Below are 26,658 nucleotides of genomic sequence, written 5' to 3' on the forward strand. Positions count from 1 at the left end.
CATTGCATCAAGAGCGGGTAGCAAATAGCGCAACATGAGCATAGTGTCATCAGCAAACTCTTGATCGATAAGGTCTGGAGCTGTAGGTACTGGCATGGTCAAGCCACGAAATGCATGACTCTGAGCACGAAGAAAGTCAGACATAGTCTCTCTCACAAACAGATACAGATATGCTGCTAAAGGACATCCCTGACGGACAGATCGAGAAAGCTCAAAACTGCAACTGACACGGCCACCAATAGTAATAGCACTGCTGGCAGTTCTGAAGAGAACGGAAATACCTGAAATCCATCTCAAAGGGAAACCCATCCTGGCTAAAGATCCTTCGAGAAAGTCCCAGTCAACATGATCGTATGCTTTCTCGAAGTCAAGGATGAAAAAAGCAAGAGGTTCAGAAGATGATCTTGCCCACTCTACTGCCTCATAAAAAGTGAAGATATTATCCAGGATGCATCGATCCATGACGAAGCCTGTCTGAGAAGTATGAATAATATCTGGTAAGAACGGCCGCAAGCGATGGCTGATCAGTAACGCTCATATCTTATAGACCGAAGGGAGTAGGGTAATAGGTCTCCACTGTCGGAGCTGAGTGGTGTCACCCCCCTTCGGAATAAGAGATATGAGACCTGAACAAAGAACCGGATGCATATATCCTGATGCAAAGATGTCCTGACAACCGCGAAGCAGTGGTATATGCAATACATCCCAATATGTCAAAAAGAAGGCTCTAGTGAGACCATCCTCACCTGGACAGGAGGATGGATCAAGACTCTCTATAGCAGCATGGAGCTCTGTAAGTGTGAAGGGTGCCAACAAGATCTCTGTCATAGTGTATGTACCACAATGTCGAGTGTGCTGCCAGATCTGCTCACGTGCAAATAAAACCTCAGGAGTGCATACATCAGCAGTGAACACTGTCTCAAAATAATCTGTAGACATATCAAGAATAACATCAGGATGCATATGAAGTGTCCCCTGAGCATCGCACAAAGTCCGCAGGGTGGTGCCAGGAGGGCGTTCTTTATGCGCCGCAAAGAAGTCTTTATTCATTCGATCAGCTTTAGCTATCCAATGAGACACTGAAGCATGATGCGTGAACTCACACCTAGCCTCCTGCACGCGACCAATCTCTTCTGTGAGCTCTGTCTGTCTAGCAGCGAGATAAGCATCCTGAGGCCACTCCTCAAGCAAGCGCTGAGTGGAACCAACAGGGATGTGAAGATCACACTCGCGTACTCTCAACTGACGATGAATGATAGCAGTCTGATCATGGCAGTAAATACTAGACTGAGAAATGCAATGAGCAAGAAACTCTCCAGGGGGTCCACAAGAAGAAGCATCCGTGGACCATAAGGCACGTATGTGCTGCTGCAATACTTGAGTGGTGAGAACACTGTCAGGGATGCGGCAGCCTCGTCTTTGAGCAGAGGATCTAGTGAAGGAGATAAACAATGATGTGGGAAAATGATCTGAAAGGCTGGTCCCTCTCCATATAGTAGTAAATCCGCCTAGAGCTGCTGCCCAAGGGCCAATGTAAAAACGGTCAAGTCGCTCTAATAATCTCCCCTGCTGTCGCTGAAACCCCCAAGAGTAATGAAGAGTAGAAGGGTGATGACCAAAAGAGGGTATGTGCCAGGCGTCAACACCTTGAATAGCTAGAAGAAATCGATCCCAAGCTAGCTGCTCATCGGGAGAGATGGATGATAGAACGAGAGGTGTGGTGGCTCGCCAATCAGAGTCGCTCTCAACGTTGTTGAAGTCACCTCCAACAACCCAAGAGTCTACAACACGTAGAACAGCAGCCAAGGAGGACCAAAAAGTAGCCGTCTCCCGAGGGGTAGTGGGTGCGTAGATTGACATAAAACCAATGATGGATTCCCGAATCTGAATAGAAACATAAACTGCTCTGCCAGCGACAAGTGTGCCATGCTGCTGAACTGAGCCCACGTAACGTGGCCCCACTGAGATGCATACACCGCAACTCTGACCATGAAGGCCCAGAGCAGGCTCCCAAAAAGTGCGGGCGCCCGATGGCATGAGATTGCCAAAAGGAGTGGCAATCTTATGCTCCTGTACTAGTAGTATATCCACAGTGCCCACTACATGAGTGTGTAAATCTCTGCGAAGTAAAAGCTTACGGGAACCTTTTACCCGAGAAGTCTGTAAACCATTAGCATTCCAAGAAAGTACATGTAAATCCATAGACTGCATGAAAGAGTATGTATAGTATCTGACTAACTGCGCATCTTCTTGGAGGCAGCTGGACTATCCAAGGGGTGAGCTTCAGGCAGTAGGAAAGCAGCCCGCAAGCCCTCTGTAAAATATGGTGTCTCATTGCACCAACTGCGAACCTCTGCTTGTTTACATTGCATTACCGATGCTTTAGCCTTGACACCCCAAATGCGCATAGACATAGGAAGCACCACATCTGAGGATACATGAATGACCATAGGCAATGAATAGCAAGCATAAACATAACTCCACTCCATAGCACCAATACATGAAGGATAGTGAGGAGACAAAACATCTGGGGCAGAAGTAGACAACCATAAATGTAGCTGAGCCATAGTCTGGGCGTGCACACAATGGAGAACCTGATCCTTGGACCATTCCTGAGCAGCGTGGAATGGAAGGAAAAAGGAATGCGTAGGCTGAGAGCGACTGCCAATCAAAGAAGGAACACAACCTGTCTTGTGATGCATAAGGTAGAGCTGTACCCGCAATGGTCCGTATGAGTCACCGCACATCTCAGCCCGATGAGTGCCCCAGGAAAGAGGGCAAGAGCTGAGAAAACTGCGTGGGACGTAAGTATGAGCTGCTGAGGGAGGGGGGGACAAAAAGGTGGAGGGGGAAGAGCAAGGACAGGAGGAAGAGGAGGAGGAGGGAGAGGTAGTAGCAGTGAATGATCCATCTGCATGGGAATAGGGACCTCGGGAAGAGGGGAAGGAGCGGGTGGAGGAACAGCAGGTGAAGGAGGAGCTGGTAGCAAGGGTAAGTGATCCTGTGCTGAAGAAGAAGATTGGTGAGGAGAAGCAGGGGGTAAGGGGGTGGTTGACACTTGAGAGGGAGCAGGAGAGGTAACACTAGAGGCTGCATGCATTGTAGGTTGCGGACGAGGACGGAAGGAATGGTTACGACCCACTGTCTGCCATGCTGCCTCAGTAGGAGCTGAAGCAGAGGGAGGAACATGGATGGTCAAAGCTCTAGGAGCACCTGCAGGCTGAGGAGGTGCTCGAGTAGTAGCAAGAGGAACCGCTTGTTGACGCTAACCACATGACTGAACAGGAGTGCCACGAGCCGGCTGTTGTTGTCGCCGATGGTGTGGTAGTGTGGGGCATTCTCGCGCCAAGTGTCCCATCTCGTGACAACGTAAGCACTTTCCTGGACGGCCAGTGACTACCATTCGGCAAGAGTAGTCTCGATCGCGCACAGCCACAGTAACTGAATCTGGTAATGAAGTATCCCCAAACACCAAGACCTGAATACGAGGTGGACCAGATGAGAAGATGCAGGATCCTGGAACTACTGTGCCAAAGTGAGCAGCAATCATCTGAAGGAGATGCTCATCAATAAAATGAAGAGGCATATCCGGGAAGGAGAGTATCAGAGGGAATCTGGGAATAAGGTGTCGACTGTCAAACTCCTCAGTAGTAAACTCGGGATACCACCTCGTCAAGTATATCATCCTGCGATCAGAGAGTATCGGAGAGCGAGCCAGGAGAGCTGAGGGAGTGGCGGGATCTGAAAGACGTACCATGAATATGCCTCTGCCATTAATGTAAGCTCTGAGATCCGTCTCTCAGTAGTGCCCAATGCAGTCTGACACCAATCACGTATAGAAGATCAAGGTGGAGACTGTCCAATCATCCCGCCAACCAAGGCATGTTGTGCCAAGTGTTGGACTTTGGAGTCAATGCGTGTCAACAGGTCGCCAATACAGTCCACGCGACAGGCAAGTGGTGGTGGAGCGCAGTGCATAGCCTTGAGATCCGCAAAGCCGCCATGAAGAATGGGCGAAACTGGCAAACGGGAAAAGCACGACCCGAATTGAAGCTTGGAATCTTTCTCTCTCTCTCTTTCTCTCTTTCGCTTGCAGACGGTAGAAAGAGGCGCACGGTTAGGGTTTGGAACAGTTAGGGTTTTCCGACTGTTAGGGTTTCGAGGAATTAGGGTTTCGTAAATGCTGACTGTTAGGGTTTCATGGAATTAGGGTTACGCTCGGCAGCAAAAAAAACACGCAAGCTGCAGAGTACGCGCAGGTAGCAGTGTACGCATAAAGGGCGCGCAGGCAGCAGAGTACGCGCAGGCAGCAGGCTGAGCGCGCGACAGCAGGCAGGGAGCAGGGCAGTCTTGGCACGTGCGGCAGGCAGGGTGCAGGGCGCGCAGGCTGCAGAGTACGCGCAGGGCAACAGGCTGAGCGTGCGACAGCAGGCAGGCAGGGCAGCATGCTGAGCTCTCTCTCTCTCTCTCTCTCTCTCTCTCTCTCTCTCTCTCTCTCTCTCTCTCTCTCTCTCTCTCTCTCTCTCTCTCTCTCTCTCTCTCTCACCTTGGAGTGGTTTTCAGCGGACCCACTTTCTCACTCAGAAGAGCAGCTGAGACCAGACTGACTAGAGCCCACGCAACACTGGGTAGATTGGAGAGGATGTGTTCGCAGCTTCAGTTTCAGGAGCCCCGGACGAAGCTCTGGCTCTTTGACACATTGGTGGCTTCAGCATTGCTCTATGGGGCCGAGATATGGGGGCCCTCTTTGGATCACCACGGGAGGTCGGGCCGCACAGACGGATGGGGCAACATGGAGAAACCTCTCGTCTCTATGATCTCGCGGCTCATTAGAGCCAAGGCATCAGTACCACGGGCCATTATCCGCGCAGAGCTAGCGGCCCCCCCACTAGTGGTGGAGACGCTCACCAGATCAGTCTCCTTCATAAACCGCACATGGGAACTTCCCAGAGACAGATATGCTCGCATAGCACTTGAGTCCTCTCGACAATTAGCCATACAAGGAGATACAACATGCTGGTATGGGGAGATGACATCATGGTTTCAGGCGCATGGGTTCAGCATAGACAGGCTGCCACCATTCCAGTACTCATTGGATGCACCATCTCTCATTCTTACACGGTCGGAGATCACCAAGCTCATCTGCCAAGACCTGACCCAGCTAGACACCAGGAGGACATGGATACAACCAGCACAAGAATTGGGCACGAAGATGGCTTTCTACAGAGACCACCTTCTCCAACTTACGGAAGATGGTTTTGTGACGAGACCAAGATACATGGATACCCACTTGTCTCATGGGATACGATGTGCTATTGGCCAACTACGCACATCGTCTCACCAGCTGCGGATTGAAACTGGGAGATACAGCGGAGTACCAGCAGAGGCCAGGACATGCCCCTTGTGTGACATGGAACCAGAGACAGAGCTGCATTATACATGCCGCTGCCCTGTCTACTACGAGATACGAGGCCGCTTCCATTGCTTGTTCAAAGAGGGTTTTGGACCACTCGCAAGAGTAATGGGATACGAAGATCAGAGATGCCTAGGTTTGTTCTTGCTCGAGCTGCGCAGACACAAAGAGAGCCTGATGAATGGCAAGGCTAGCTAGTCTCAAAGATCACAGACTTCTTCAGAGCAGACACAGGACATCCGCAAGAGCCACTCCCACAGCAGAGCTCCCCCTCGTCTCACACCAGTGGCACATAGATCGACCGAGTGATTGAACTGGGGAAATCCGGGCGCCCACGACTGCGAAGGACTACATAGCATCGACGGAGGCTACGTCAAAGAATTCGGAGCACGCTGGCCAGGCATGCACGACGCCCAGTCAGACTACTAACCATGGAGGAAATTGATGAGATTCGCCAACGACCGATGCTAGATTTTTTGTGATAAACCGCCCATTTTTGCTTAGTCTTCTGCTTAGCTCACATCAACCAACCTAGGATCCCATAGTATATATCTTTGTTTTGTACTGTTGTTAGGTTATTTTCGTTACTCTGACTTTGTATCAGATCCACCACCTTGTAACTTTCTGGTCTCATAGGTCACTATGGCCTCATTTCATCTCTCTCTCTCTCTCTCTCTCTCTCTCTCTCTCTCTCTCTCTCTCTCTCTCTCTCTCTCTCTCTCTCTCTCTCTCTCTCTCTCTCTCTCTCTCTCTCTCTCTCTGCGCGCTGCCTCCCCCCTGCGCGCTGCTTCATCTTGCGCGCTGCCCCCCCCCCCCCCCCCCCCCCCCTGTGCGCTGCTCCCTGCACGCCAAGACGACCAGCCCATCCACTACACACACACACCCCATCCCCATCCCCTGCCCGCTGCCCCCTGCATACACACAAGCTGAGTGTTCTCTTCCCCTTCTCCCCTCTTCTTCACAATATGAAGAGAGGGTAGCTACGAAGACAACCATGTCTTTCCCCATCATCAAGACGCCGACACCGACAACGAAGACAACGTCCTTCATGCTCACGAATAAGAGGCTTGCCCAATTGGAGAAGGACATGAAAGAATGGCGGATGGAGAGAGAAATATGGAAGGAGGAGAAAGCCACCTTCATCAAGCTATGGAACGAAGAGAAGGAGGACACGAGAGCGGAAATCCAAAATCTCAAAGAGGAGAAGGAGAGAAGGGAACGGGAGAACGAGAAGGAGAGGGAGAGATGGAGGAAAGAGCAAGAAGAGATGAAGGCACAAATCGATCTCCTTCATGCTTCCCTCACATCCCTCACCCCCGAGGAAGGAGAGATTAAAGGGGAGGCTAAGGAAGCCCTCAAGGAGGAGATCACCAAAGCCCTCACCGCAAGCATTGAGGACAAATTAGAGGCCACCAAAGAAGGATGGGTCGAAGTGGTCAAAAAGAACATCAAGAAGGTAGCAAGAGAGGAAGCCCAAAAAGATGAGGTACTCATCGTACACACAACCATCGAAGAGGAGAAGATGCGACAAGCTCGCCGTCTCAATGTGCGAGTGACCGGCATCAAAGAAGAAGAAGGGTCTACACCCGAAAGCGATGGGAAAGCTTTATGCAAGAAAGTGGGATACAAGGAAGAAGAGATCCCTTTCTCCAAAGTTTGGAGAGCCGGCAAAGATCCAAAGAAAAGAGCTCTCATCCTCCAATTCGCCTCCGAGGAGTCTCGAACTTCCTTCCTCCAAAAGAGGGTCATCTTGAGAGGGATAGACGGCCCCCCGATTTATCTTGATGATGACCTCACAAAGATGCAACAAGATCACCGTCGCGCGTGCATGCCTCGAGTCCACCAAGCCCGCAAAGAAGGGAAGAAGGTAGTATATCGGGATGGTAGGGTTATCATTGATGGCAAGACCATCGCATAGGGACTCGCGGCCTGTGGGACACACGAGGAGATACATGTCACGGTTTGGAATTGCAATGGAGACCTATGGACACACCCAGAGAGACTTGAGGAGGTGATGAGAGGTCGAGACATCATTCTACTTACAGAGACACACGAGAGCCCAGAGAGAGGGTTACCACGGATACATGGATTCCAGTGGGAGTCTCTACATCGAGGATGCATGCGCCAGCACACCACTCGCGGCTCAGGAGGAGTGGCCATACTCTTTAGACAGGGGCTCCACAGCAGACTACAGATTGTTGCCCGGGACCCACAGGCCCGCTACATGTGGATTCGCCTCGAGCTCTCACGAGACAGGATCGTCTCCATTGCCCTTTGCTACTTTGCCCCCACAGGCTCCAGATTCGCCCCTACTGAGCAGGAGTCACCGTACGCATGCCTCACGGAGGAGATTATGGAGTACTCCACACTGGGCGAAGTCTTCCTTATGGGAGACTTCAATGCTCGTACGCGCAGTGAGCAGTGTGAGACATATGACCATGAGGACCCAAAGACACTGCACACTCTAGATGAGGAGGCTACTATGAGAGATACAGCAGACAGAGCTCCAGTCACAGCCTACGGACGACATCTACTTCGACTTGGCTCCCAGCACCGTCTCGTTATTTATAACGGGATGGTCCAGTGGCCCACCTCAGGGGGCCTGACTTGTATGCCACATGGAGTTGCAGAAGGAGGGGGGAGTACAATCGACTATATTTTGGGACCCAAGGAGGCTACACACCTTATCACATCCTTCACCATCCCACCCATACCCATCGGAGCCGACCACACATACCTCTCTTTCTCCATCACCGGAGATACCATCCCACACAGCTCCACAACACACACTCCACACACCACCATCCATTTCACACATGAGCTAGCCTCTATTTACTCGGCCAAGGTCGAACATGGCCTATGTCTCCTCCACCCATCCACACCACTCTCAGTTCTCACATCACATATCTCTTCCGTTCTCCACACTTCAGCTATTAGCTCTTTTCCACACACCACTCACACAGGACGCACTCCCCCCCCCGGGACTATGCCTCAGAACCGCTCGTATGATGATGAGTCCAGAGAGCTATACCGACGCCTCCATGCACGGAGAGCCTTAGGAGAGTTCACAGAGAGAGAGGCTAGACGGCATATGAAGACGCTGACACGCCAAAAGCGGCGAGCATTCGAAGAGGCACAGGAGCTTGAGCTATACCGCCTATTCATGAGCATGGATAGCGCGACGGCATGGCGCACCCTGCGCGAGCCACGTCCGACTACAGCTATTGAGGATCCACAGATATGGCATGATTATGCAGAGCGACTTTATGAAGTGTCAGGGCAGCCTCCTATCCCACAACCACACGAGCCACGCCCTACGTGCTCCTCCTTCTTTACAGCAGAGATGGTAGAGAGGGCCATACGCCGCATGCAGCACAGACGATCAGCTGACCATACTGGATTACAGAGTGAGCACATCATTTATGCGGCCTCCACTATAGCCCCGTTGATTGCACATGTCTTCAACCGGGCTATAGGGGAGGGCTTCCCAGAGGAGTGGACACAGCACACCATAGTGCCTATCCACAAATCTGGCGACACCCTAGACCCAGGGAACTACAGGATTATCATGATTGGCCACACGATGGCCAAGCTATATGGAGCAGTACTTGAAGCACAGCTCAGCTGCTTCGCAGAGATCGAGGGTTTACGAGCTCCAGGCCAGGCAGGTTTCAGACAAGCTTTCTCCACCATTGACCACATCTTCGTTCTGCGCTGCCTCATTGATGGGGCAAAGGCGCGGAAGAAGAAGCTTTACTGCTGCTTTGTGGACTTCCGCAAGGCCTTTGACACAGTCCCACGCGAGAGACTCTTCCAGCGCCTTCACAACATTGGGGTACCAATAGAGATGATTTGGGCCATATATGCTCTCTATGAGAGGGTGACGGGTCGGGTTCGTTGCCCAGGCGGTTTTTCAGAGACCATTGCTAGCACCATTGGTGTTAAGCAAGGATGCCCACTCTCCCCGACACTCTTTGGGCTATACATCGACGAGATCTCCGACTACATACTGCGAGCAGGGGGAGAGGGGGGCGACTTGGCAGGTACTCCGGTCCACATCATGTTATATGCTGATGATATTGTGTTGATTTCAGAGTCACCCGAGGGCTTGCAACGCCATCTTGAGGCCTTGGACGAATTCAGCACACACAGGGGGTTGACTGTGAACCTTGGCAAAACCAAGGTTATGATCTTCCACACATCCAGTGCAGTGAGGAGCGCCGCCACCTTCACAGCAGCAGGAGGACAGGTTGATGTAGTCACCTCCTATGTCTACCTTGGCATCACATTCACCAGCCTACCAGGACCCTTCACTATGAGGCAGGCTGCTGTTGACAGGCCCACCCGAGGATATGCAGCTCTGGCCATGCTAGAGCGGAGGTGCCACCAGGCACACTTTCAGGAGCCCCGCACGAAGGGGTGGCTTTTGGACACCTTAGTCACCCCGGCCTTGATGTACTCGGCGGCAGTATGGGCACCAGGACTGACAGCTGACCAGTGGACACAGCTTGAGAGACCACAGGTATATATGATCTCACGCTTGCTCCGCAACAAGAAGACAGTGCCACATGACATTATTAGAGCCGAGCTCGCCACACCACCCATGGTGGTAGAGGCACTATTCCAGACAGTCTGCTTCATCCAGAGGATGAGAGAGCTACCTCCTGACAGACTTACTCGTAGAGCATTTGAGGCAGCTATACAGCTATCAGAGAGTGGGCATGAGAGAGCATGGTACTCACAGGTCAGAGCATGGTTTGAGGGACACGGGCTTGACATGGAGAGCCTACCACCATTCCAGTACGACCCCCACTCACCATATGTTCACCTCTCTCGCAGTGAGAGGAACTTGGTATTGAGACAGGATCTGTGGCAGCTATACACTAGGAGAGTCTGGGAGGCACCTAGCTTGGGGACGAGGATGTCAGATTACAGAGACCAGTTTCTCACCATATTGTCTGGGGGGTTCATACAGAGACCACGCTACATGGACGCATATATGCCACATAGCTCACGGGTGGCGATTGGTCAGCTGAGAGTGGCTTCACACAGGTTAGAGATTGAGATCGGGAGACATACTGGTGTTCCCAGGGAGGAGCGAATCTGCAGAGCCTGCACAGAGGAGGTGGAGAGTGAGGAGCACTTTGTATGTAGATGCAGAGCATACACTGAGATCAGAGGCAGGTATGAGGCCCTATTTAGAGGACAGCCCACTCTCCGAGAGATCATGGAATCTCGAGATCAGAGACAGCTCGGACGTTTCTTACTAGAGATACAGAGCCATCGGGACACACTACTACAGCCACACACAGCTACACAGACAGAGGGGAGACAGTCGCAGCTCACAGACTTCTTTCAGAGGATTTCCGCCCCCCCCTCACCAGACACTCAGAGGGGAGTGACACTCCCACAGGCGGAGGTGAACCGAGCTAGACGACGACCACGAGTCACAGGCTACAGGGGCGCGAGCTCCCACCACCGACAGATCGAGGAGATCCGAGCCCGGGAGCGCCGTGCCACTGAGGAGCGAGTGGCTCAGATGAGGGCCGACCCGACAGCTTTCATCCGGGTAGCCTTGGCACCAGACCCACCCATGTACCACATCTTACATCCCCCCATTAGTACAGGATGGAGCTAGATAGCTTGATGCATTCTCATGATTGTACTACCTTGAGCATACAGACATGCATATACCCCTAGAGATAGAGCTCCATCCCTCCTCAGATACTCCACTACCTACATTCAGTTCAGTTTTGTATCAATTTTGTTTCATTTGTCTTTCCGATAGACAGATGACATACACACAATGTACATTTGATTGGTCTCATAGGCCGATTTCGGCCTGACATAGACGTTAAAAATCTTTCTTTCTTTCTTTCTTTACTCTCTCTCTCTCTCTCTCTCTCTCTCTCTCTCTCTCTCTCTCTCTCTCTCTCTCTCTCTCTCTCTCTCTCTCTCTCTCTCTATCTATCTATCTATATATATATATATATATATCTATATCTATCTCAGTTCAAGTTGTTTTGAAAAGCTAAAAGTTTGTTCCAGTCTGTTCTTTTCAATTGGCACGTGGTGCCTTCCCATTAGATTCTAGCTTTACCCTTTCTTTTTCATTCTCTTGGAGCTTTTGTCCCCACTACACATACTAAAGGTCTTAGGGAGATGTTAGGTGCTCTCATTATCGGTGAAGTAATATACACACCTAGATGAATCCAGGAAAAGCCCAGATTTAACCTTCAAGGAAAGTGCCAGGTATAGACCCATGGTAGTGGACAAGTCTGAAAAATGGACTCCTTCGTTGTTATCAGTGAAGCAAGTCTGGAAAATGGACTCCTTCGCTTTATACCAGGGTCATGGATGCTCTAAGATTTGAAGATGAAGCTAACGAGTTAGTCCAGGACCAAGATTGATAAACTTTCTTAGAAAGATCTTATGGCCAGATTGATTAGAAGATTTGGATGTTGCGCCTCACTTACATTCAAAGAAGCAGAATTAGAGAAACCATTTTGAGAAGAGGCATTGTTGCCGTTGGTCTTTTCTATGGAGGTCCATGCCTCAATCTTGGTAAGAGGCTGCTTTTTCTGGTTCTGTGGTATGAAGATTATAATGGGGCTGGTTTCGAGGTCAAGTGTAGTGGCAAAACCTCTCGAGGATTATCAGTAGTTTAGGGAACCCATTGTTATTCAGCGATCTGCATCTCTCTGGGGCTCATTTCTCTCATCCATTAGGTCCGGTGGTCCTGTCTCTAAACCACCAATTGTGTACTTGCTACTTTGCCAAAAAAGTGAATTAGACTTCAGTAACTCTCATGTCTCATCATGTACAACAATATAGGACGAACATTAGCACACGAATTCAAATAGTAATTCATCCGCACAACCATAACTGTCATTCACAAAACTTTTTCGTGAGCCAACTGTAAGAGCAATCAGAAGAGTTTTTGGATACATATATACCTGAAGAAGAACATGAAAAGAATGTGGCTGTGTTTGCTCTGCACACTTGAGAAATCCTATCCATAAATTCGGCCACTTCCATATCTATACCAACAATGGAATTAAATCCAGAAGTTGACACATCAGAACTAGGACAGATTTCTGAAAAAGTATTGATAAACAAACCTGTTTGCTCACAAGCCGCGAAAGTATCTCCATCACAAAGCTTACCTGTAACAACCTATGTTTAGATCACCTACAAGTACCGATATACCCATTCAAGTTTATCACACAACATAAAAGATTCAATAAAACATACCAGAGAGCGAAAAGACCCAACAGCTTGAATTACAGTCCGCATGAAAAGCATTGGCAAGGGTGTTTGCTCTACCTGGTTTGAAAACATATTTTAACTCCCTCCAAGTTTTTCCTCACATGATCAAAGAAACCAATAAAGCAGACGATAAATCACTACAAGGCGCTTCTAAAATCATGTGTTAAATGCAATGGCATCACGCTCACAGCATTGTCTCACATACAAAACCTGAACAGTCAACTCCTGCATTTGAGAAGAACATTCCTTGAAGTGGACACCCAGTCACGCTTAAATATAAGATTAAAGGGAAGCTCTAACAGGATGAAATTGAGCAGCCTTTCGAGGAAGATAAAATCCAATTCTCTTTTCCCACCAGAAAATGGGAGCAGATTTGCAGTACAGAGCTCTTTACACTTCATAGAATCCACATGGCTACATATACAACCTGGATAGATCAGAACGAACACCATGACATCATACAAAGGAGTGAGAATAGAAACCTTCATTTGGATGGGATAGCCAGCTCTCTGAGCTAATGTGAAAATGAAACTAGAGCATTTACCTACTTAAACAACCCTAAAAGGCTTGACAAAGTCAGGGTACAGTACTGCACCAAGAATCTAGACTGTGTGCAGTGCCTGAAAGTGGAGTACTTGTTCAACAGAGCAAACCCATGACATGAGAGGGAGACCAGAAGGCCCATTTATTCTGGCAGTGCTAGGACTTGGATCACACTCACTGCTGATTAGGAAGAAGGCGAATCTGAAGTATTTACTCATACAAGCAAGGACCCTTGCTTATGCATGATACTGAAGACGGCCATAGCATCTCAATCAAAAAGATCATCCTTCAGTTATGCATGGCCCAGCACTTCCTCGGCTTCCTTCAAGTTCAAAAATCAAAGTGGAGTAGTTGTTCAACAGAGCAAACCCATGACATGAGAGGGAGAGCAGAAGACCCATTTATTCTGGCAGTGCTAGCAAGCAAGGACCCTTGCTTATGCATGACACTGAAGACGGCCATAGCCCCAGCCAGGTTGCAATTTATCTCAAACAAAAGATCGTCCTTCAGTTGTGCAGTCAAATTTACATTCAAAAATTGTTTGTTCCTTTCATATTGAATCAAAACTTTATTGAATTTTTTTTACTAATATCAAGATCGGTGCATACCAATTGGTTGAGAACCTTTGCAAGAACTTGCTGTGTAAATACTGTCCGTTGTTGGAAGCATACTGCACATGCATCCTTAACCTGCGCAAGGTCATCAAAGTTCAGAGGTTTTAATCACCTCATGTTCCCAGCAATCAAGAAAAAAACAAAGAGCTGTAAGATTCATTGGTCGAAGCTGAAATGAACCCAAATACAATAAGAAATAAGAACCACAAAAGGAACCATATAGAAGGTAATCTGATACCATTGAAAGAGGTACGTGATCACGCTCTGGATCAATCCCGTGTATTGCAATAAGAACCTCAGCTGGTGTTAACGCAGGACCTGTATGTACAGATCCCTGCAAAGAAAGACAGCAAGGACTTTATAGAAAGATTTTATTACGACTAGATATATTCTTATGCACACAAAACGAATAAACCTGAAGTATCCGATCCAGAGCACCCTTGAAGTCGGGCGCAGGCAAAGCAACCAAACGGGGAAAGATGGGTAATACCTTGATATCAAGAATGTATACAAGTCAAAACACTTGACTGCAATAAAAGAAATCTAACACCATCAAACGAGTAAATTTGACATACACCAAAATATAAGAGAGGGTGGATAAGGGAGAAGGCAAAGAAGAAAGTGAGAGGGGAAATAACTGGGTTTTTTTTTCCACATCTGATTATGAAAGTGGATATTTTAAGAATTCTCCCTGCTCAAGAGCAGAAGAAAAAAAGGGGGTAATGAAAGGATGCTGAGTAAATAGTAAAACACCTCTTCTTTTGATAATGAAGACAAAATAGGAACGAGGAGTTTGGCATCCTGCTCAAAAGACCAGCCAACTTGTAAAATTCCATAGTCCGAAGCAAACTGCACTAAATAAGGTGCACTTACACCAATTTATTGGCTGTAAAATGTGTACCTTTATTCTGGATTCGTACAATTGCTTTACAGCAGCAATTAGTTCTGGGGGCGGTGCTGATAGTTCTGTTAGTACATGCAGCACCTTGGACGACAAAAGCAGGCTACTCAAACTTTGTAGGCCAAACTTCTAAAGACAAGCCCAAAAAGTAGACCTCACCAGAAATATGAGATTCTTGCTGCCAGCTGGAGGATTTGAAATTATTTGCAGCACATCCAAAGAAGAAGAGCCTATTGTCCGAATCAAGACAGGCATGTGTTTATGAACAGCCTGCCAACAGTGGGTTCAAATAAAATAATCAGCAGTCCAGATTAAGTTGTCCTGAAACAGAAATACAAATCTGTGGATCCTGTTGTCATGCACTGCATTAAGAAACTCTTATTGCAAAACAACAGAATTTCATGGAAACAATCTGATGCAAGTTAACAGAAATCTTCTACAATACGTTGACATATGATGTTCACCTAGACCATCTCAAGCCACACTCAAGAAGCCACAGCTTGGAGTTGAGACACACATCACTTTCTCTTTCAAGAATATATCATCACATTCGTTGCATCTTATAGTAACTTACGAGTGAAGATGGAGATGCCAGCTGGTCTAGTTGATAAAATCTTCTCACCTACACACACTTCTCAATTGCCTTGTGGACAATCAATTATTTGAAGGACAAATCTCGTTTATACATAACCTGACCTCAATAAGAAATTCAGTCCACTATTTGTTGCCGCACATGTTAGCACTCAATGAGCATGCTTTGCGGCAAAGCCCCCATCAGAGTGGATTTTTACATGGTGTAGGTAGAAGAGCATGAATAAGCAAACCTTTAATCCGACATGCTAACGTTAGTCGCTGCTGTGGCAACGACTACTTGTACCCCTTTCACTTTACTCCAGTTGTGGACCCATGACACAAAATAGATGGCTTGGCAACTCAATTGTTAAGTTAAAAACGGAGGTATTAAGAATGCAGTCAATTCCCTAGTGGCTCTTTGCAAAGAAACCCCGACTTGAACATTTCCGTTAGTTGTCAAAGGTGTCTTTTCTGCACACAAGAATCCACAGTAACTGATACATGAATACTTTTTAGAATCCTGCTTAAACCTAGATCTCCCTGAAGGAGCTCCAGGACTTGTGCCAACCATAGAAACAGGGAATGGCTGTTCCGGGCCCTAGCTGTGCTCGGAATGCACTCCAGTCACCTGGCATTCCAGAAATGCTGTTCTGATCACATACCATTTAACTTGCGTTTGGAGTAGGGAACGCATCTCTTGCCTCATTCTGGAATGCATTCAGATTGTGAAAAGCCCGTTCAAAGATTGGAAAGAGCTTTTTATGGGTTTTCTGGGTAATATTTATCCAAAATTACAGGGAGCTACGTAGCCTTTTGAAGCTCTGAAACGCGGGAACACGTTCTTGGACCCTCGGGAACGACTATCATAAGAAATGGAGCCCAAAATTGCATAGCGTAAGTGTTCTTAATATCTCCTGTTCCGTGCCATTCCCATAGCCATTTCCTACCTTCATCCCCATATTTTTTACAGGCCCTTCCTGTTCCACGTTGCCGTTCCAAGTTTCATGTAACTTCGAGGCCAAGTTCAGCCTATGCAGACCGTCCCCCACTTCCCCTTCTTTGGGATCGGCTCTCAAACCTGCTTTTCTTTATCTATATTTGCCAAGGGAGGCCTTCACATTGGCTAACACTACCCAATCTCTTATTATCAAAGAACTTAGATATCGATAACCCCTCCCCATAGGCTGCAACCTAGTTGCACATCGTCACGACACAGCTGTTCCAAACATTGAATTGGTGACTACTGCCCAGCCTCCTCACCCAAATGCCCTCACAAAAGGCTCAACTCTCTTCCAGATCGCAAACCTGCATTTGCTAGCTTTCATCCTTGGCCACCACGTGTGACCACTGAGCCCCATAACAAGGTACGCAATCCTTTCTCCCGGACAACTAAGAACCTCCTAACCATCAGGAGGAAACTGCTTCATTGGAATTACGGCTTTCACTTGTTGGCACGGTTGTAGTTGCCAACCAGGTGCTTTTGGCTACTATGTGGTACATCATGTCTTTCTGGAGTTCTTGCATCAGCCAGTTGAGAGGTTGATCAGGAAATTTTTGTGGTCAGGGCCAGACTCACAGTCTACTCGGGCCAAAGTTTCCTGGCAGGTCATTACTTTACCTTGCCCTCATGGAGGGTTGGGGATCATCGACCCAACATGGCAAAGTAGAGCCCTCCTTGGGAAGCTCATTGTCAGAGGTCTTCCAGAACGAGGAGCCTTGGAAAGAGTGGCTTCATTGGATTGGTGTCCGGGTTCCATAGACCGGGGCCCATGAAAACCCTTCCACTTGCTGGGTCTTCACAAAGTTGCGCAGAGTGGCCTGACCCAGGATGTGAGGACCGTTTTGTTTTGAGCCTGCTTCGGTCCTCGAAGCAATTGCGCACAGGCCTTGAGCAGCACCATCCCACGTGCATTGAGGAGCGCTTGAGGCTGTCACAAAACGATGACATGGCACGACCACCCGATCAAGGATCAGATAAAAAGTTATTCCCAACTTATGGGGGTTCCGTCTAATGGGCCTAGGGGACATAGACAATAAAAATAAGGGAAAATTACCAAAATACCCCTCTAATTTGTGGAAATACCCTTCAAATTTCAAAAATTCCCAATATACCCCTCATATTTTGTCAAAATTTCCCAAAATGCCCTTGAAATTTTTCAAAATACCCCTGGTTGTGAGAGTAAATTTATCCAAAAATTAAAAAAATTGTAGCTTTTCATAAGAAGACTGATTGTCTATGAATACAAGATACTAAAACTAGAATTTGAGTTGGTTATGTAGGCTTTGGAGATCAATTGCTTCATTATTTGTAGACATAATTGTCTTCTTTTGGGAGGTAACTTGTCACAAATTACATGCTAAGCACTAAAAAGCGGAAATACATTGTCAAAAAAGAATAGAGATTAGGAAATCGTGAACAATCCAGCTAAAATAGATATAAGGGTATTTTGCGAATTTCCACAAATTAGAGGGGTATTTTGGTAATTTTCCCTAAAAATAAACATTGCAAAGGATGCTGATGTGGCAAGCATTACGGACCTCCGTAATTTGCACACTGACTGCTGAAGTGGCAGCATTATGTTTTTGAGGCTGAAGATTTTCATGTGATTGCTTTTTGGGACGTCCCATGTACTGTTTATAAGAGCCCTGGGGGCTTCACTCTACATAGCATCTGGACGCAGAGTCTGAGAGCAGAGGTCCCTCAGGAGTTGACATTGCAATGATTAATAATAAAGAGATATCAAAAGGGGCGCCAGACTTTGGGGCCAATGCCTCTGGGCATGGAACTTCGCCAGGCCGTGTCTACTCTCTCTCTCTCTCTCTCTCTCTCTCTCTCTCTCTCTCTCTCATGGGTCTCTCACTGTTTTTAGGGTTTCGCCACTCTTCTTTGCTGTTTTTAGGATTTCAAAATTACCTTTTGACTGTTTTTAGGGTTTCGTCACTGTTTTTTGCTGTTTTTTAAGGTTTTGTCACTGTTTTTTGTTGTTTCATCACCGTTTCTTGCTGTTTTTTAGGGTTTCTTATATTTTTTCGCTCTCTCTCTCTCTCTCTCTCTCTCTCTCTCTCTCTCTCTCTCTCTCTCTCTCTCTCTCTCTCAGTGCAGCCGTTTTTTGACCTAGTAGACAGCAGTCCACTCTTTTGATCATAACTTCTTCATCCGAACTCCGATTTGGGTGATCTATAGCCTCAATCGAAGAGCACGAAGTCCTCTACGCATTGATGTAGAGACAGAAATTTTCAGAGTTATGGAAGGCGTTTCTGTAGCAGCATTTCCGAAGTGAACAGGTTCAACAAAATTGATTCTCATCTCCTATTTTACATACAATGTCTTCCGGCACTCGCAAGGGTTCTTCTTCTTCAACAAGGTCCACAACCATTGTGGAAAATGATCCAAAATCTCCTAAGTATGGAGATAGCAACACAACCACCCAACCAACCACATCGGAAACCATGATCATGGCGTACTTGGTATCATTGCAAGAGACCGTAAACAAACAAGGCGAAGACTTACGAGCACTTGCAATGGAGAATGGCACACTAAGGGTACTTGTGGTTGAGAATGAGAATCTCAAGAGGACACTTGAGATGCAAACAACACGTTTGATGCAACTTGAAGAGGAAGTCAAGGAATGTAAACGCTCTCTTGTGGACTTGAATGCTTTGAAGGAGCGGATGAGCAAAGTAGAGCATGACCATGTATTGAAAGAGGAGAAATTTGACACTATGAGCCGGGATGTATGCGACATGAAAAATGTATGCACAAACAAGTCTTGGGCTGATGTATGTGGTAGCAATGTGGTTTCTAATTCCTCACTCATGCAAGCTATGGTTCAAACAAAGAATGTTGAGAATGTGGATGTGGAGGAGTTGAAGGAACGGGAGCGACGTTCCAAGAACATTGTTATTCGTGGAATTCCCGAAGAGAAGTTAGAGACACCTCCTTCTCTTGCCATTGTTATTGAAGATTTCTTCAAAACCCACTTTGGCATGTCCGGAGTTATGGTATATGGAGCACATAGAGTGGGGAAGCAAGGAGCTCCTCGCTCGGGAGAACGGCCAATTGTATGCACCATGCCGGATGAGACCAAGCGAAAGATTATCCTTGATAATAGTTGGATCTATTTGAGGGATACAAAATGTTTTGTATGTGAAGATCGCACTATTAAGCAACAAAATATGCGTCGCAAGGCATATGAGGAAAAGAATAATAAAAACAAGGAGATCTCTCATGAAGAAAATGTGCCCAAGGAGGAGGCAAGTCTCTCAAGCAAATAGGGATGCGTGACCTATGAGACCGAGTTACAATTGAAAATATGCTTTTGGAATTGTAATGGATACCCATGGAATGCGGGGGTTGGCATTGATGAACTAACAAGCAAAGCCGATGTTGTACTTCTTGTTGAAACTTGGGAGCATGATACACAAAGGATTAACGGCTTGGAGGATTACAATGTACATTCATTGATGTGGTCAAAGAATCTCAAGCAACGAAGAGGACAAAGAGGGTTAGCATGTATGGTTAAGAAAGGATTGGAAGATTTTGTATCAATTGTGAAAGATGACAAGTACAAACGTTATGTATGGCTAAAAATTATGACACCAAAAAGAGCACCCATTTTTGTAGCCGGTTGCTACATTCCTCATCATGATTCTCCCTTTTATGCTTGCATGGATAGAGATCAACCATTTTCTGATTTGGAAGAGGACATTGCTTATTTCAAAGGTGAAGGTGATGTTATTGTATTTGGGGATATGAATGCTCGCACAAAAACATTGCAACATGATACTCAACAATTTGATATGCCATACATTTCAAGGGAGTTGGAGGAAGTTCACTTGTATGATCGTACTTCAATGGATGAGAAAGAGCCGGATCACTATGGAAAGTTACTTTTACACATGTGTAATAGCACGGGTATGCTCATTGCCAATGGTGTATCTTTGTGGAGTGGAACCAATGGATTTCCATGTAGAAGACATAATGGGGATAGTGTGATTGACTATATGCTACTCTCTGAAGCCATCATGTATCGCATAAAGAGTTTTATGTTTGGTCAATGGACCCCGGAATCCGACCATCGCACCTTATGTATTGACCTTTCATGTGGAGAAGCAACTAAGCATGATAATCTCAGCCAAAGGAAAGAGAAATTATCACTATGTATGGATTTCAAACGGGCACCAATGTACATTGAAATGGTTGAGCAAAAATTATGGATGACAAAGCTTCAATGTGATGCACCATTGGAAACTAAATGGGAAGCTTTCAAGAAAGCTATTTGTTCTTGTGCGGAAGAATGCTTTGCCATAAAGCATCTCCATGGTATCCACAAAGATAGATCACGCAAAAGGTGGTTTGATAAAGAATGTCAAGATGCTCGAAAGTCCTTGATAAAGCTTGATGCAACTATGGACAAAGACAACTATCAAAGTCATTTGCATACATACAAGGCATTGATTCAAAAGAAGAGAAGAAGATGGGAAGTAAAGCAACAAGAATTTCAAGTCCAAGAAAAGTCACATGCATGTGGAAGATTTTGGAGAAACTTGAGAGGCAAGCGGGTTGAGAATTTTGGTAACTTGAGTTTAGTGCACATTGTAGGCAATTATATGAGCAAGAAAATACTGAAAAAATGCCATTTTATGGTTCACTCCCATGTATGCCGTCTTTTTTTACTATTGAGGATGTATGCGGTGGGCTTGAAAAGTTGGCCACTCGCAAAGCGGGAGATCTTCAAGGTATCAAGCCGGAGATGATCAAATGGACGGGAGATTTTACCCATGAGTGGATGTGTGATATGTTCAACCTTGCACTTCAACATGGTATGCCTTATGATTGGAGTACTAATTGGGTTAAGCCTTTGCATAAAGGAGGGGATGTAAAGAATGTAAGCAACTACCGGACTATAATGATTGGGTCTCTTATGGCAAAGTTGTTTGGGTGCATAATGGAGATGAAATTGAGTGATTGGGCTGAAGAGAATGACAAGCGTGCAAAGGGACAAGCGGGTTTTCGTCGACGCCATAGCACCATTGATCATCTTGTCACTCTTCGTGTTCTCATGGAGGAAAGTCGGTTGAAAGGCAAGCGATTGTATTGTTGTTTTGTGGACTTTAAGAAAGCCTTTGATATGATTCCACGTAACAATTTGTGGAGAAGGATGGAAGAACTCCAAGTGCCAAGTGAGTTTATGCTTGCGGTTTCTCGAATCTATGAGAAGGTGATTTGTCAATTGCGCATGGGAAGAGAAATTTCAGAAATTTTTGTAAGCACTATTGGGGTTAAACAAGGATGTCCATTGTCACCAACTCTCTTTGGTCTATGCATCGATCAATTGGAACAAATGGTACTTGACTTTATGCAAGAAGAAGGCATTGAAGAGGTCACTATTTGCAATGCGGTAATCATGCTTTTGTTGTATGCGGATGATGTAGTGCTTCTAGCACACACTTTAGAAGATGCACAAAAGCTTATGGTTGTCCTTGAGAACTTTTGCTTGCATAGTGGGCTGATTGTAAATGAATCCAAAACAAAGGTTATGCTTGTGAAAACCAACCATAAGGAGAAGCCATGCATTGTGTACAACAACGAGACACTTGAAGTTGTTGAGAGCTTTAAGTACCTTGGCCTTGAGGTTCCATCCAATCACAAGTGGCATGAATGTGCTATGCGTCGTTTGGAAGCGGGAAAGAGAGCATATTATGCATTTGAGAACATGTGTAATGCGGGAAACATCAAGTGTTGGGTTCTCAAGAAGTATCTTTTTGATGCATTGGTGACACCGGTTCTTCTTTATGGAGTTGAAGTGTGGGGCGGGAGCATCTCAAAGTCTACTTGGAAAGAGTTTGAGAATGTCCAAAAGCGTTTTCTTACAAACTTTCTCCAAGTTAAGACACAAACACCATATATGCTCTTACTTCTTGAGTCGGGATCTCTTCCAATTGAGGTTATGGGCATGGAAAGGGTTGTGGAGTACATGATAAAGATGCGTCAAAACCCCTCACATCGACTTCCTACAATTGCATGGGAAGCAAGCAAAAAAGTTCAAAAGACGCATAAAAGCAAGATCTTGAGCACGGGATGGATGCAAGACATAAAGAAGTGGTTTGGGAGATGGGATGCATTACACTTGCTACATGATGCTTCAATTGACTCTCAAGTGAATGAAGCTTTTCTACAACGCCAATGTATTACGGCTTGGGAGAAATCCGGTGGGTCACGCTTCATACATTACACCACCTATATTGCCCCCAACTACAAAACCATGTTCTTCGCTGAGAGAGGAAACTGTACTCACACTTACATGCTTGAGCCTATTCCCTTGTCCGCGATACGCACTATCGCAGCAATTCGGCTTAGCTCCCATTTCCTTCGATGCGAGATAGGGCGTTGGGGCAATGGAGAAGAGTCAAATCGATTGTGCACATTATGCTCACTGCAAGTTCGAGAGTCTGAGGACCACACACTACTAGAGTGCTCAGCTTTTGATCACATCCGAACTTGCTTCTCTCACATTTTCAGCCATAACTTAGACCTACACACTTTCCTCTCCCAGCCAAAGTGTGGGCTCTCCATTGCGACTCTCATCACTACAATTTTGGAGCATCGAGAGTCACTCATCAGCCATACACATACTACATCACATGTAACTTTGGTCCCATAGGTCATATTTGACCTCCAAGGACGATAATAAAATCTATCTATCTATCTCTCTCTCTCTCTCTCTCTCTCTCTCTCTCTCTCTCTCTCTCTCTCTCTCTCTCTCTCTCTCTCTCTCTCTCTCTCTCTCTCTCTCTCTCTCTCTCTCTCTCTCTCTCTCTCTCTCTCTCTCGCGCGCGCGCACCCCGCTACCCTGCTCCCTCGCTGCCCACTCGCCCTGGTCGCTGACCCCCGCTGCCCTGCTCGCTGCTCCCTCGCTGCCCCCCGTGCACAGTAGAACTCCTGCAACCCCTGCGTTGTTGTGCCCACCTACAAACCCTGCCCGCCTGCAGTCCTGCGCGCAGTGGAACTCCTGCCGCCTCCCCCCCTCGCGTTGCCTCTGCAAACCTGCCCCCCCTGGCTTCGCCTGCAGCCCCACCAAGGCGCGTGAATGAGGAAAGGCAGCCCCCTTTCCACATGCTACGCGTAGGATGAACCCCCCCTCCTTCCTCTACGCGTAGGGTTGCCCCCCCCCCCCCCCCCCCCCCCCCCCCCCCCGCCCCTTTTTGTTTTCCACACACACAGTTGAGCATTTTGAGGGCGCATATTCTGGTGACTCCCTTGTGGCCGGCTCCCCCACTCGCCCAGCTGTCGCGCCCGCTACTAGGGTGGGTGCACACGTACAGCTAACTCCCTTGCGGACGGCGATCAAGCATGAGGAAGATGAACGATAAAGCCGACCCCCTAGAGAATGCCATTCAAAAATGCAAAGAGGAAATGACGGAGACCATTACCAAGATGAACCGCAATCTCTGGGGCACAATAAACATGCTGGAAGGACGCGTGCTGATCCAAGAGAGCAAGATAAGCACGCTCGAAGACCGAGTGACGACCCAAGAGGAAGAGATCGCGTCACTCAAGAAAGATCTCGCCGAAGCACGATCAAGAAACACACTGGAAGAGGGCGAACTGCAACCCTCAGTAATCGAAGAAATCAACACGATCAAGGAGCAAGTACGGGCCATCAATGAGGGAGAAGGGCAGCACAAAGAAATGACGACGTCTTGGGTGGATGTTCTTACCAAAACTCAACAGAAGACGGACGAAGCCGAGAAATGGATCAAGGTGGCCAAGAAAGGATAAGGCAAGGAGATAACGCCCACGTCCACACCCAACAACATACACTAGAGGAGGAGCAGAGGAGAAGGGTGCGCGCTTCACATGTGGGAATTTGCGGTCTTAAAGATAAAGGCAATGTGGACGAAGAAGTAAAAGAACTCACAGCCTTGATGGGGATCCATGAGCCGACGCACACAAGGGCATGGAGAGTGGGCAACATAAAGAAAAATGGAAGCAGTGGAGAAACCTCAAAAGAAAGAGCACTCATCCTCCGTTTTCCCTCCATGGAAGCAAAGAAGTCATTCTTGAAGAAAAGACCAACTCTTAAAGAGACTGGCATCTTTCTCGGGGATGATCTCACCCTCTCGCAGATCGCTCATATGAAAGAAGTAATGCCGGAGATTAGAGCGGCAAGGGGAAAAGGCAAGATCACTTTTTACCGGGACGGAAAAGTGGTAATACTAGTGCGACGCTCCACATGACGGTGCGAGACTTATGGGACCACACTGAAAGTAGCTGCCTGGAACTGCAATGGATCTATGCGTCTTGATGTGGGTGCTTTTGAGGATAGCTTTACTGGAAGAGACATCATCTTTTACTCTGAGACACACCAAGCCCCTGGGCAATCCATGCCTCACATCAGTGGATACAATTGGGAGACAGCCTACAGACAGGAGACACGCTCAGAGCACAGAGGACGGGGCTCGGGGGGAGTGGCAGTGTTATTTAGAGAGGATCTGCAACCACTGATACATATAGCCCGCAAGGACGAGCAAGCTAGGTACATGTGGGTGAGACTGAAAGCAGACACAGGCAGATACCTCTATCTAGCTATTTGCTACTTTCCCCCGAGTACATCAGTTTATGCATCACCCAGAGGACAATCCCCTTTCTCTCTTTTGGATGATGACATATGGGAGTTCTCTAGGGACGGTGACATTATCATCCTCGGGGACTTCAATGCTAGGACTGCCCATCACCAGGCAGTGTTTTATGATACTTCAGAGGAGATGCTAAGAGAGCTAGATGTTGCAGAGACGGGCCTTTCTAGACTATCACACGATGTGGAATATACTGAGTATGGGCGATACCTGATAGACATGGGCACTGCACATGGATTGGCCATCTTGAACGGCCTACAGAGATTTCCTGCTGCGGGAGGTTTTACATGCTTTCCACACAGACATGGAGCCAGCACAGTGGACTATGTCATGGCACAGCCGAATCTCATCTCTAGCATCCAGGATCTCACAGTTGGGCCCAGACCGGTCGGGGTGGCAGTGGACCATGCTCTGGTGTCGATGACCATCTCCTTCCAGTTTAGTGTAGCACACAGGCCACGAGTAGCAGCCCCTACTCACTACACATTCACACCGGAGACGGACTCTGTATACATGGACGGAATCTACACACGCCTATGCATTGAGGACCCGGGGCAACCTCTGGAGGAGCTAACTACTATACTGACACAGACATTACATGAGGCAGCAGCAGAAGCATACCCACACACCCTGCCTCAGCAGAGCCGCCGATCAAGGAGCATGCCTCAGAACAGCTAGTACGATGAGGAGTGCCGCCAGACTAGAGCCATACTTCAGAGGGAGGTGTTGTTGGGGGACGTCACTCACAGACAGTCACAGATTGACTTCCGACGCTTGGTGCGGCGGAAGAAGAGGGCTTTTTTGGCTCGACTCGAGCAGGATCTATATCAGCTATTCTTGAGTCAGGACTCGCGTGAGGCGTGGCGGCTCTTTCATGAGCAGTCCCCCCCCCCCCCCCTGCTATTACCTCCACAGAGACCTGGGGTCAGCACGCATCATCTTTGTACACGGTACCTAGACAGCCACCCCTCCCCAACGCCCCCGATCCATGCCCACACGCATGTGTCTTTTTCACCGCTGAGATGGTGAAGAAAGCTATTGACAGGATGAAGATTGGGAGAGCATATGATCACGATGGCCTAGTCGCTGAGCATTTCATGCATGCCAAAGACCTACTAGCAGAGCTTCTAGCAGTTATGTTTAGCCGTGCCATGTGTGAGGGCCTACCGGACACTTGGAGCCTATCTACGATCGTACCTATCTTCAAATCAAGAGACCCCATGGAGCCTGGGAATTATCGCTCTATTATGATTGGGCACACACTGGCACGGTTGTATGCATCCATTCTTGAGCAATAGCTGAGTAGATGGGCAGAGAGGAAAGGAATACGTGCAACTGGGCAGGCAGGATTCAGGAGAGGTTTCTCTACTCTTGACCATATCCTAACACTCAGGGCCATCATCGAGGAAGGTAGATCTCATGGGAGACGGATCTATTGTAGCTTTGTAGACTTCCGCAAAGCTTTCGACATGGTACACAGAGCTAGACTGATGCGCAGATTACAGCAAATGGGAGTACCCAATGAACTCATTTGGGGGATCATGGCATTGTACAGATCAGTAGTAGGGCATGTACGCACCCCGGAGGGACTTTCTACACCGGTTCACTCCACTATTGGGGTAAAGCAGGGCTGCCCGCTCTCTCCTACTCTTTTCGGTATGTATGTGGAGGAGGTTTCTGACTACATTGACAGCGATGGGGATAAA

At 47.5% G+C, this 26,658-nt stretch overlaps 2 protein-coding genes across 4 annotated transcripts in view; one reads left to right on the forward strand and one right to left on the reverse strand.

Moving 5' to 3' along the window:
• Positions 1-26,658, reverse strand: part of LOC147453425 (uncharacterized) — a 170,256-nt gene that overhangs the window by 25,458 nt on the left and 118,140 nt on the right. For 2 of the 3 annotated variants that reach the window (XM_086515610.1, XM_086515611.1), the window contains exons 17-25: positions 14,900-15,010; positions 14,741-14,824; positions 14,593-14,640; positions 14,255-14,329; positions 14,078-14,173; positions 13,834-13,914; positions 12,668-12,739; positions 12,535-12,579; positions 12,370-12,453 (exon numbers count right to left, since the gene is read on the reverse strand). In XM_086515610.1, the coding sequence (XP_086371736.1) occupies positions 12,370-12,453; positions 12,535-12,579; positions 12,668-12,739; positions 13,834-13,914; positions 14,078-14,173; positions 14,255-14,329; positions 14,593-14,640; positions 14,741-14,824; positions 14,900-15,010 (696 nt within the window). Of the gene's footprint in view, positions 1-12,369; positions 12,454-12,534; positions 12,580-12,667; positions 12,740-13,833; positions 13,915-14,077; positions 14,174-14,254; positions 14,330-14,592; positions 14,641-14,740; positions 14,844-14,899; positions 15,011-26,658 lie in introns of those variants that run through there. The other variant, XR_015188536.1, reaches the window with a different exon arrangement.
• Positions 7,241-12,076, forward strand: LOC147453426 (uncharacterized). Its single transcript, XM_086516899.1, has 2 exons — positions 7,241-8,684; positions 12,014-12,076. Exons 1-2 carry the CDS (start codon positions 7,428-7,430, stop codon positions 12,074-12,076), a joined length of 1,320 nt encoding a protein of 439 aa, XP_086373025.1. The 5' UTR covers positions 7,241-7,427.

Source organism: Adiantum capillus-veneris, chromosome 7 (genome assembly GCF_014529385.1).
Source record: "Adiantum capillus-veneris isolate H3 chromosome 7, ASM1452938v2, whole genome shotgun sequence".
NCBI classification, from domain to species: domain Eukaryota; kingdom Viridiplantae; phylum Streptophyta; class Polypodiopsida; order Polypodiales; family Pteridaceae; genus Adiantum; species Adiantum capillus-veneris.

Coding starts and splice junctions, on each gene's coding strand:
- LOC147453426 (XM_086516899.1), top strand. CDS start 7,428: ATGAGAGGTCGAGACATCATTCTACTTACAGAGACACACGAGAGCCCA. Junction 8,685..12,013: donor ATGCAGAGCGACTTTATGAA/GTGTCAGGGCAG, acceptor TGTGGTATGAAG/ATTATAATGGGGCTGGTTTC.